This window comes from Lissotriton vulgaris, chromosome 9, assembly GCF_964263255.1.
Source record: "Lissotriton vulgaris chromosome 9, aLisVul1.2, whole genome shotgun sequence".
In the NCBI taxonomy this organism is placed as follows: domain Eukaryota; kingdom Metazoa; phylum Chordata; class Amphibia; order Caudata; family Salamandridae; genus Lissotriton; species Lissotriton vulgaris.
In genome coordinates, this window is record NC_141697.1 from 574,853,166 (window position 1) to 574,865,636 (window position 12,471).

The 12,471-nt window shown below is 40.8% G+C and overlaps 1 protein-coding gene across 3 annotated transcripts in view; it reads right to left on the reverse strand.

Annotated features, from left to right (window-relative positions):
* Positions 1–12,471, reverse strand: part of LOC147691857 (uncharacterized) — a 496,690-nt gene that overhangs the window by 269,116 nt on the left and 215,103 nt on the right. For all 3 annotated transcript variants that reach the window (XM_086938132.1, XM_086938131.1, XM_086938133.1), the window contains exon 5: positions 922–1,019. In XM_086938132.1, coding sequence (XP_086794258.1) covers positions 922–1,019 — 98 coding nt within the window. The remainder of the gene's footprint in view (positions 1–921; positions 1,020–12,471) is intronic.

Sequence of the window (12,471 nt, forward strand, 5' to 3'; positions counted from 1 at the left end):
ATATACCGATTGCAAGGCAGAAACGTTGCTGACTGTTTAATCCATGGGCTGTAACAGTGGGGTCACGTGAAAGAACCAGAACTGTCATACTGGGACCTTAGAAAAGGAGCTGAAAATGTAACATTGAATCAATGGGAGATACATTGTCCGAAGCCATGTTTTGTGATGTTAGGTCAAGAATACTTTTGTGTAAGTACAGATACAAACAGAAGACTAACGCTCAGTTTTTCATTTTGGAATGTGGTATAAAAATTTAAATTTTAATACTAGTGAATGATAAATTGCTCAGTATGAAAAAAGTTCAGTGCCACCTAGACATGAGTCTCATCAAATTAAAACTCACTAAATATTCTAGCCCATATGATAATCAGTGATAAATGAGGAACAACTTCTCGAAATGACCTTAACAGAAATCTAACCATAAAAGGATCAAGTTCTAAATGTGAAATATCAGAGGCCAGATGCATAAGCTGCTAAAACCAGTATTATTGTGGGTCATCACAGAGGGTTAAGAAGCTCTGGAGAGTGAATGAAAATTCTGCACCCAAGGCTTGCTGACCTGGGTATACAATAGAGGTGTGTAAAGTATGTCATATAGGGCCTCTCTAACCATAAAAAAAAAATCAATATTACATAAATAGAAAAAGAGAAATCCCAGAAAACAAAGCACCAAAGAGAATAAAAAAAGCAATTAGAAAGGAAAATCTGGAATAAGAGCAACAGAGGAAGAAATAAAGATTGCAAATGGGAAGGAGAACCATGAATAACAGCAAAAGAAGGAGACCAGAGTCAGTGATCTGGCAGGAAAAACAGGAGCAAAAGCAGCAGGAAAAGGGATAGGAAACCAAAATAAAATTACTACAGATAGACAGTAGTGAGATAGAATTCAATGGGCAGCGTTAAAGGTGTTCTCATACCCACCCGAATGCACGGAGGTGAAGGGCTTCTGATGATCCCAGTGGATTGTTCTGTCGTGTTGAGGATGCCTCTCATCCGGTTCAGGGATGCATCATTAATATCTAAAAGGATCAGGTAAAAGATGGTATTATGACACAAAACTAACTAATAATATTTTATTGTCCAAAGGGGGCAGAGAAAGGGAATAAGTTGCAAGCTGGAACTTAAAACAAGCACTGGCGTTGCCAATAGGTTTCGCATTTTGAAAGTTGGAGCTATTGGTTTTGTAAATGGCATTTTATATTTATATATTGTTATTGACAATGCCAATAACGATATATAAATATAAAATGTCATTTACAAAACCAATAGCTCCAACTTTCCTACTGCGAGATCTATTGGCAATGCCAGTGCTTGTTATGATGTCAATTCCTGTGATGCCGTGTGTAATGTCGCGCGCAGTGATGTCACTTACATACTGCCAAACAAGGTCAGTCCCCCAACTTCTTATTTTAGGACTTGTGCCCTGCCCGAATGTAGCCCTTCACTCGTACCGAGGGCCTCAGGGCGCTAGCTTGTGCCTAGGAGAGCATTCACCAGCACAGAAGTCCTCGTGAGAGCAAACCCGGCCTCTGCACTCACGTGCACGCACCCGGAAGCTGCAGTGAGGCGCTATGAATTATACATCACTCACTATCCCTGAGCGCAGCTGGGGCTTCAGGGGGTGGAAGAGGGCATCCTTTCTGCGCCGTGCACAGCTTTACGGAGCTGTGTCCGCCGGGCTTTGGGTTGGTAATGGTAATGGTTGTGGTGCACTGCACACAATGGCGGACGCACATTTTTCTATGCATTATTTTTAATAGCTTCGCAGTGTTTTAAAAGCAGGAGTTACTACAACAGAACTCAACCATACTAGTCTAACCGACCTCAGGCGGATACAGGGTCGGAGAGAGGGGGGCGAGGGAGAGAGAGAGAGAGAGAAATAGATACATGAGTGGCGTGATCCCTGTTGCCTGTCCCTTCTGCTTCCTTTCAGCCCTGGCACACTGACATTCTGCATTCAACAATTCCTCATTGTGTAACACTGGGGAAGAGTGACATTTCTCCAAATGGTTGGGCTTCCATTCTTTGTTTAAAGCGATACCAAAGGGGATGATGTTTGGCAGATAATCCCCGCTTTTCATTTCCTGCACCTTTAGTTCTGTGGTGTGTGCCAGACTGCGGCATGGGCCGTAAAGACCCAAAACAGTGCCTACTTTCCTTCGATAAAGTGTCAGACACAGCTCTGGAGCAATCTAGCAACATGGCGGAGGGGGGACAGAAAACATCTGCCACTGAAGCCTCCTACACCCAAATGACCTTACTCCTGCAAGAAATGCGTAAAGGCTTTAGGGCGCTGGATGTAAGGTTTGACTCCTTGGACAAACACATGGCTGATATGGGGGTCAAGATTCAAACACATGATAGGCTCCTGGATGTTGTGGAGTCTCTCACCTCTGATCTCGAAGATGGCACCACTCAGACGCTGAAGAGGGTTGATCGAGTGGAATGCATCCTAAAAGAGGTTCCGATCAAAAATGAGGACTTGGAATCACGCAGCCGCTGAAACAACATGCGCATTCTTGGCGTGCCGGAGTCCACCGCCACTGGACGCATGGACACGTTTGAATAAAAAGTCCTCATTGATCTTTTTGGGAGAGACGCATTTACAGCTGGATTTGTGGTGGAGCGTGCACATTGGTCTCTTGGACCTAGACCAAACCCTGGTTGCCCGCCTCGACCTATCATAGCCCGCATTATGAACTTCAGAGATCGAGACATGGCACGTTAACGTGGCGAAACAATGTGGCAGGGCTCCAAGATCTCACTATTTCCAAATTTCATAATCATGGTGCAGGAAGCCAGAAGGAAATTTAAAGGGGTGAAAGCTACACTGAGGAATCCTGGACTGAAGTATGGCATGTTGTATCCAGCACGGCTCAGGGTTGACTTCAACGGCAAATATCGCATATTCGACAGTCCCGCGGAAGCGCAGGAGTTCTGCCACAAGTACAAGTCCAATACCACTCGTGCTAACCACGAACACAGACTTGCACCATCACAGACTGGTTCTGACGCAAGTATAGAACTTTTCTCCGGCACAGGTCACAGCTGAATCCTTCGCCAGGTTTTTATTTTATCATCAGCTGATGTCTAATTCTATGGGGGAATGAACAAATGGTCCGTGACCAATGTTTAACCAAGAATAAAATTCAATTTCACAATGTGGGTTGTATGCAAATTACCAACCCTAGTATCATATACTCACAAGTTGCTTCATGCGTGCATTAAATACCTTTTTATGCATATATATTTCAAAAGAACACACAGACGAAAAGAAATATTTTCAGCCCAATTAAATTCAAAAGTATATCCACATTTATTTTGAATATATATTAAATTCGTTTCAATGAACATAGGTTGCGCACAGAAAAAGAAAAGGGTAGTAGAGTAGTGGTGGCGGGTAGTGAAAAGTGTAAATCATAGAATTAAGAAAGAACAGATAGATACTTTCGATACACTGGTAACTCAAGACCAGACAATGTTGACCTGTCCAATGGTAGACTTTCATTTACATGTAATATGTAAATTGTTATAAGCACTCAATGCATTTTAAAGGTATGGCAGATGAATAACTGTTACAGGTCTAGTGGGGAAGAGCGTCAACGTTTCGACTCAACTGAAGCAAAGAGGGGTGACTGTGGCCTCCGCTGCGAGTCTTCATCAGGACAGTACGTGGTCTGTACACTAAAATCTGATTTCTGCCAGCTTTAGGAGTGTCAGAATAGAGGGTTCTGAGTAGACAAGGTCACCCATACCCCTGTATGTGGTCACTTCAGGGGTAGACTAGCTGCAGGAATTAGCTGTCCAATGGGTACTAGCCCCCACACCAATAGCTACCCTAAATCTAGTATTAAGAGACCCCACTGACACCAGAACCCCAGTCCTGAACAACCTGCATCCAAGAGGACAGAAGCAGAGCCCCACAACAGTGACAAGGCTTGTCCAAAGCAAAAGAGGATACCCTGCACCTGTGGCAATAGAGGGACCCTTGTGAAGTCAAAAGCACACCCAGACTCCCCAATATATTATTGAAGGTACAAGTAGTATTACAAGCACATGCATTTTAGATGATTACTGAATTTGAGATATACACTTATCATGCTAATATTTCTTACATTTGTTATTTGATACCACCTTCCCAGCAGTCCGTTTTCCGCTTCCTTCCCCTCATCTGGCATCTAAGGGTCCTGTGTTGGTTTCATTTAGGAACCCAGTGGTGCCTGGCAGTGGGTCATTCTTAGCATCATGCCATTCCTGAGAAGCTTCAGAGTCTTTTCGAAAAGACCTAACAGAATAGTAAGCCCACAACCATTTTCTTCTCCGGTGGCACAAACTTCAGAATGGCTTCCTTAGATGATGTACTTAATGCATTAAACACACTACAAAAAGAATCGGTAGTCACTAGAGTTGAGATGACAACTTTAGCAAATAAACAAGCGATTATTCATTACACTATCAAACCTCTACCTAACAGTCTAGACGCTACTTCGCTAGGACCCTTATCGCCCCAAAATATTTCTGGGACGATGCCTCTGTCGATTCAACATTGCAACACCTGAGAGGTTTGTGGGTGATCCAAACAAAAGACAGATATTCCTGACTCAAATACAATTGCATTTTTAATGTCGACCATTCTCTTTTCCTGATGCTCAATATCGCATCGCCTTGCTTACATCTTGTCTAGGAGGGGACGTTGCTCAGTGGGTATTTCCTTTAGCAAACCAAGATGACCTGTTCTTGTATAACTGGTTTAGTTTTAAGGTAGAAATTGTCAAAGTATTTCATCAACGAGCTGTTACACTGTCCACTGATAAGGAAATCAGAGTTAAAACAAGGGACTCTAGACCTTCATGCACATCTATCCCATTTTAATCGGCTGGTTGTAGAGACCGCCTGGCCTGAAGAAAAAAGGGGAGCACTATTTTATCAGGGCTTAAAAGATCATCTTAAGGATGTAATATTACAGGTGGAACCATAATCTAAGGATTACCCTGACCTTAATAATCTTTCCCTCAGACTTGGTCATGAAATGAATGGGCAAAAAGGGGAGTCGGCGTAGATATTTTGGAAAAGGTGATCGGGTGTTTAAGTCTCCAACTAGACCAAATCCCCAATGCTTAGGAGAACCTAGAGACATTGTATTCATTCATTCTCCACAAACCAAAGAAGAAAAAGAGTTTATACGCCGAACAGGTCTTTGGGTGAATTGTGGTAAGAAAGGGCACTTTGTGAGAGAAAGTTCTACTAAACCTAAGTCTGTAAGTGCTCGTGGAACTGCCTGTTCAAGACTCGTCCTAGGCTATCTCTTGGTTCTCCCAGATAGAGGGACCCTTGTGAAGTCAAAAGCACACTCAGACTCCCCAGTAAAAATGGCATTAGTCCCCTGCAAATTGCAGGTAAAACAATGTTCCAGGTCTGTCAAGATCTGGAATGAGATGACGGTTTCATGTGTATCTTCCTGGACAAGCCTAATAAACAAGAAAAAAGCATACCTTGAATTTACAGGACTACGTGTATCATAATCTTTTACCCTGACCTGGCTGGGCGTCTCCTGCACATAACGTAGCCACACCCAGTTACGAAAGCTTACTATTAAAAAAATCCTTTGATGGACAGAGAGGAGGAATGCTGTCTCTATGATTTTCAATTTTTTGTATCCATGGAACCTTGGAAGGAGAGTTTGTTAACTCTCAATCATTCAGAATCCTCGTGGAGCCTAGTCGCTCACTAATCTACCAAGTAAATATGGCCTCTATTTCACCTTTGTGAGGTGCTGTAAGCAGAGGCATTCGTTTATGGAAAATCAAAGTTTCAAATTAGAAATATGTGTTTCACTTTTCTGTTAAAGTACAGCAGGAATGCATTTGTCTTTCTTGTCAGCAAAAGCCTGTTTAACTGCATTTCAATTTCAAAAGTGTGAAGACTTTAAACAAACAATTAAATCTTCTGAGATGAATAAGACTCACATTCGCAAGATACTTGACAAGCGCTGAGGAAAGTGGAAAGCGGAATCCGGGTGAACTATATCATTACTAATTACTTATTTTTCTTGAAACTGAAAGCATTGAATCTTATTTTGTCTCCGAAAAATTAATCTTGAAAGATTAAAAAATCTTTAGCTTTTGAAACTAAAAGCAGATAACGTTCACTACCAAACAAGCTGAATGCATCTTCCTCAAGTATCTAAAAGAGCATTTGCTTTGTGCTTCAAAGACACAATGAATTCACGCGCTGAGGTAAGCGCAGTTGTCAGAAGAATTCAAGCCATAACTATATATACGCTGAGGAAAGCTTACTCAATTTTGAGAAGATATCACAAGACATATTCATAGCGAAAAGGTTAAACTATGGTGGTGGGGGTGGGGGGGTGGTGGTGGAGGGGGTGGTGGTGGTGGTGGTGGTGGGGGTGGGGGTGGGGGGGTGGTGGTGGTGAGGGTGGTGGTGGTGGTGGGGGTGGGGGTGTATATTATTGAAGGTACAAGTAGTATTACAAGCACATGCATTTTAGATGATTACTGAATTTGAGATATACACTTATCATGCTAATATTTCTTACATTTGTTATTTGATACCACCTTCCCAGCAGTCCGTTTTCCGCCTCCTTCCCCTCATCTGGCATCTAAGGGTCCTGTGTTGGTTTCATTTAGGAACCCAGTGGTGCCTGGCAGTGGGTCATTCTTAGCATCATGCCATTCCTGAGAAGCTTCAGAGTCTTTTCGAAAAGACCTAACAGAATAGTAAGCCCACAACCATTTTCTTCTCCGGTGGCACAAACTTCAGAATGGCTTCCTTAGATGATGTACTTAATGCATTAAACACACTACAAAAAGAATCAGTAGTCACTAGAGTTGAGATGACAACTTTAGCAAATAAACAAGTGATTATTCATTCCACTATCAAACCTCTACCTAACAGTCTAGACGCTACTTCGCTAGGACCCTTATCGCCCCAAAATATTTCTGGGACGATGCCTCTGTCGATTCAACATTGCAACACCTGAGAGGTTTGTGGGTGATCCAAACAAAATACAGATATTCCTGACTCAAATACAATTGCATTTCTAATGTTGACCATTCTCTTTTCCTGATGCTCAATATCGCATCGCCTTGCTTACATCTTGTCTAGGAGGGGACGTTGCTCAGTGGGTAGTTCCTTTAGCAAACCAAGATGACCTGTTCTTGTATAAGTGGTCTAGTTTCAAGGCAGAAATTGTCAAGGTATTTCATCAAAGAGCTGTTACACTGTCCACTGATAAGGAAATCAGAGTTAAAACAAGGGACTCTAGACCTTCATGCACATCTATCCCATTTTAATCGGCTGGTTGTAAAGACCGCCTGGCCTGAAGAAAAAAGGGAAGCACTATTTTATCAGGGCTTAAAAGATCATCTTAAGGATGTAATAGCACAGGTGGAACCACAACCTAAGGATTACACTGACCTTAATAATCTTTCCCTCAGGCTTGGTCATGGAATGAATGGGCAAAAAGGGGAGTCGGCGTAGACATTTTAGAAGAGGTGATTGGGTGTTTAAGTCTCCAATTAGACCAAATCCCCAATGCTTAGGAGAACCTAGGGACATTGTAGCCATTCATTCTCCACAAACCAAAGAAGAAAAAGAGTTTATACGCCGAACAGGTCTTTGGGTGAATTGTGGTAAGAAAGGGCACTTTGTGAGAGAAAGTTCTACTAAACCTAAGTCTGTAAGTGATTTGAAGCTAAAATCAGTAAATTCAATTTAATTAAAACCCAAAGGAAAATAGAAAGTTCAAAGGGTACAGAAGGGGGCCTTTTGTGCAAAACACGGAGAATCCCTTCCTTAACTTCAGAACTTTTAGAAGGCCCTACACACCATCTCATATTGTCTATGACTTTGACATTCCAGAAATTCCATGCCCATGAGTTTCAAATTATGATGGACTCTGGAGCCACTGGAAACTTTATTGATTCCCCTATGGCCCAAGCAGATTAAACTACATAAAAAGAAGTACGAGAGGCTGTGTTTGCTGCAGAGGGAAACATCAGTCCTTATCATAGACCACACAGAAGAAGTACAGTTACCATTAGTAGGGGCCAATGCTATACATGAGGAACTCAATAGATTCAATGTTATTGAGGCGCCACAATATAGATTCATCTTCGGTATGCCATGGCTGGTGCTTCACAAACCTTTGATACATTGGGACTCCCACAGAGTAGAATTTCCCTCTGTTTATTGCTGTGACCAGTGTCAACAAACATTGAATGATACCAAGGGGATTCATTGTGCTTTTCTAGTACAGTCTTTCATAGCTTTCCATATTGCTGCCATAGCCGCAGAAAAAAGATACTGAACTTCCAGATCGGTATAAACAGTTTTCTGATGTCTTTGATAAGAGACAGAAATTTTAACATGTAACAGAACTAAAGCCTTAGTTCAAGCAATTCTTAAGTCCGCTCTAGATTAAATCTATATAGTAGGTTAAATAGATACATTAACCCAAATTGTCAAAAAAGTATCACAAAAGTACCCAAACATTTGAGAATTCAATTGAATCCAGACGGATTCTCTAATTTAATATATAATTTGAAAAAAGTATTTTCGCAAATCAAAATACAAATATTTACATATTATAATCAACAAAATCTTTCATAGTATAAAAAGATGAACGTGCACAGAGAAAGAGAAAGATTTGTGCTCAAGTGATTGATCAAGAATATCAGAGAAACAAAGTATAGAATTGTTTATATACAAGAATGAGCCTGCCCTAACCAACACTTGTAAAAAATATTTGGTTCTTTTTTTACTAGCTCCTAGTTTTCAACAACATCCTCCATTGTCCTTGATTTGCACTATTGGCAAGGGGATTAGGAGGGAGACTGAAGGGAGAGGGGGAAGAGGTGGGCAAAAACTAATAGATGCAGGCTCCAAAGGGAAAGTGTCAAACGTTTCGACCCACACGTAAGCTGGGTGATTATATTCCTCAAATCAGGGTCTTCATCAGGACGGGATGAGGGAGTGGGAATTTCAATGTGCACGCAGATTAAAATAGTCAATGGGCACCTCTGTGTGGTGCACTACCATGCATGCAACGTTTTGTCCGCATCAAGATTATTTAATTGGGCGCACCAGTATATTTACGGGCGTGGATTTCCAGTCAAATAGTAAAGTTGTTCACTCGAATATATTCGAGAAAACGCGGAGAATTTCACTATTCTCTGCACGCTGCTAACCTCGCTACTTCGTCCTCGCGTCTGGGGAATGCGGATTCCCCGCCCGTAAATATACTGGTGCGCCCAATTAAATAATCTTGATGCGGACAAAACGTCACATGCATGGTAGTGCACCACACAGGGGTGCCCATTGACTATTTTAATCTGCGTGCACATTGAAATTCCCACTTCCTCATCCCGTCCTGATGAAGACCCTGATTTGAGGAATATAATCACCCAGCTTACGTGTGGGTCGAAACGTCAACACTTTCCCTTTGGAGCCTGCATCTATTAGTTTTTGCCCCCCTCTTCCCCCTTTCCCTTCTGTCTCCCTCCTAATCCCCTTGCCAATAATGCAAATCAAGGACAATGGAGGATGTTGTTGAAAACTAGGAGCTAGTAAAAAAAAGAACCACATTTTTTTACAAGTGTTGGTTAGGGCAGGCTCATTCTTGTATATAAACAATTCTATACTTTGTTTCTCTGATCTTCTTGATCAATCACTTGAGCACAAATCTTTCTCTTTCTCTGTGCACGTTCATCTTTTTATACTATGAAAGATTTTGTTGATTATAATATGTAAATATTTGTATTTTGATTTGCGAAAATACTTTTTTCAAATTATATATTAAATTAGAGAATCCGTCTGGATTCAATTGAATTCTCAAATGTTTGGGTACTTTTGTGATACTTTTTTGACAATTTGGGTTAATGTATCTATTTAACCTACTATATAGATTTAATCTAGAGCGGACTTAAGAATTGCTTGAACTAAGGCTTTAATTCTGTTACATGTTAAAATTTCTGTCAAGGACCACTTGTTCTTTATAATACTTGATACCCAGGTCCTTTGACTAAATTGGGTCACCCCTTGTTTTATAACAATTTGATAAGAGACAAGCAGAACAATTATCCCTACATTGACAATAAGATTGTCAAATAGACTTAGTGTCAGGAAGTGATGTTCCCAACTGTAGAATATATGCTCTTACAGAGGCGGAAACCCAACATATAAGAAAATATCTTGACAAATATACCGCCAATTGGATTTATTCAACTATCTAGATCTCCTGCAGCCTTCCCCACTTTTCTTCATACCCAAGACTAGCAGCGAATCCAGAAATTGCAATGACTACCATGCTTTGAATAAATATTCTCTGCTACTTATCCAGTTTTACTACATCAAATAAAAAGAGCTCAAATATACACTAAACTAGATTTGAGAGGGGCTGTTAATTTGGTAAGGGTCCACAGAGGAAATTAATGGAAGAGCGCTTTCAAAACCCAATTTGGTTAATTTGAGTACCTTGTAATGCGGTTTGGGTTACGTAACACCCCTGCAGCATTCCAATATTTTATCATGGATGTGTTTAGGGAATTCTTAGATCATTTTGTTGTAGTTTACATTAATGACATCCTGATATATTCCCTAAATGAAAACACACATGCTCAACATGTAGCAGCTGTCCTGGGTGCCTTAAGAAATCATAAGTTGTATTATAAGCTAACTAAATGTGAGTTTCATGAAACAGAAGTCAAGTTTCTGGGGTCCATTCTACCTCCTTCTGGCATGAGTATGGCAGAACACAAGGTCCAATCAGTCAGACTGGTCAACCCCAAAGAATATATGAGAGGTGCAGTATTTTCTGTGATTCACCAGCTTCTATAGAAGATTAAATGATAACTTAACACCCATTACACATTTACTGAGAAAGGGACCACTTTCATTTGTCTCCATACGCTGAGCAAGTCTTTCAAACATTGAAAAAACTTTTACAACGGCACCAATTATACATCATCCCAATACTGACCAACACTTCATTGTGGAGGCGGACGCCTCCAACATAGCCATTGGTGAAATATTGTCATGAAGACATTAAAGGACTGGTCAGTTGCACACAATTACCTATATGTCGAAAAAACTTCTCCCGGCAGATAATAACTACACAATTGCAGAAAAAGAACTATTAGCCATTACAAAAGCGTTCAGTGAATGGCAGAATCACCTATTGGGAGCAAAGCACGCTGTCCAAGTTTTTTAATTTGCAATTAAAGAGATAAGCCAGATTTCTTACACCTCGACAATTACGATGAATACTTTTCTTCTCAGAGTTTGATTTTATAGTAACTTTATGCCCATGAATGCAAAATAAAAAAATAAGACTTGTTGACAAGACAAGAAACCGAAGATATTTCATATAAAGGTGAACAATTATCTAACCTAAAACTTCAACAGGTAGTTGAAATACCTTTCCGGATGTAGTTTGTCGCAAGTTTCCACAAGACAATCTACAAGCATGGGTAAAACGACACCCCAATTAAAAAATCATTGTTAATTTACCCTTTCAAGAATAAAAACTGTTCCTTCCTACTAAAAAACTCAAAGAAATGGAATTTACCTGGTGTCACATGATTCCAAGAGCAAGTTATCCAGGTAAAGCAAAAAGAACATAAGTTACTTACCTGTGAACTGTGGTTCTCCAGTATTGGTGTCTTTCATAGATTCACATGCTTGAATATTCCCCGTCGTCGAAGTGGGAGTCCCACGGTACATAAAATAGCAGTAATATATGCATATATAAGTAAAATTATTATAATTATAAAAAATGCACATACATATATATAAAATACAGTAAACTGAAAAGTACCATAGAACTGAATAGGCCCATAGAAAGCCTAAGGGAGAAAACTCAACTTGGTAACATATCAGTGTCAATATGTTTTGGTCCAAATTCCAGCCAATCAGGCTGCAGTTCCCTCTAGAACCTTCTCCTCAGAAGCCCAAGACCTCAGATTTTCGTAGCACAGAGTAACCAAAGTGCCTGAGGAGAAGGGAGCCTTCTGAGGGGAGGATGGGAGGGTCGCATGTGAATCTATGAAAGACACCAATACTGGAGAACCACAGTTCACAGGTAAGTAACTTATGTTCTTCTCCAGTATTAGGGGTGTCTTTCACAGATTCACATGCTTGAATAAGAGTAGAAAGCAGTAATCATCATATAAGTCATAAAGGTAACAATAATTTCAAGCATATAATAGACATATCATATTAAAGAGAGATAACCTTTCTGACAGGAGGCGGGTAGCAACAGAGGCTCACCTTTAATGGAAAAGATTCCGCAGCACCGCTTGTCCTACTGCTGCATCTGCGGCATCTATTGACTGCAGACAGTAGTGCTTTGTAAAAGTATGGCTGCTCGACCACGTAGCAGCTCTGCAGATGTGTCGCAGAGGTACCCCCGCAAAAAGGGCAGTAGAAGCTGACACAGCTCTAGTTGAATGA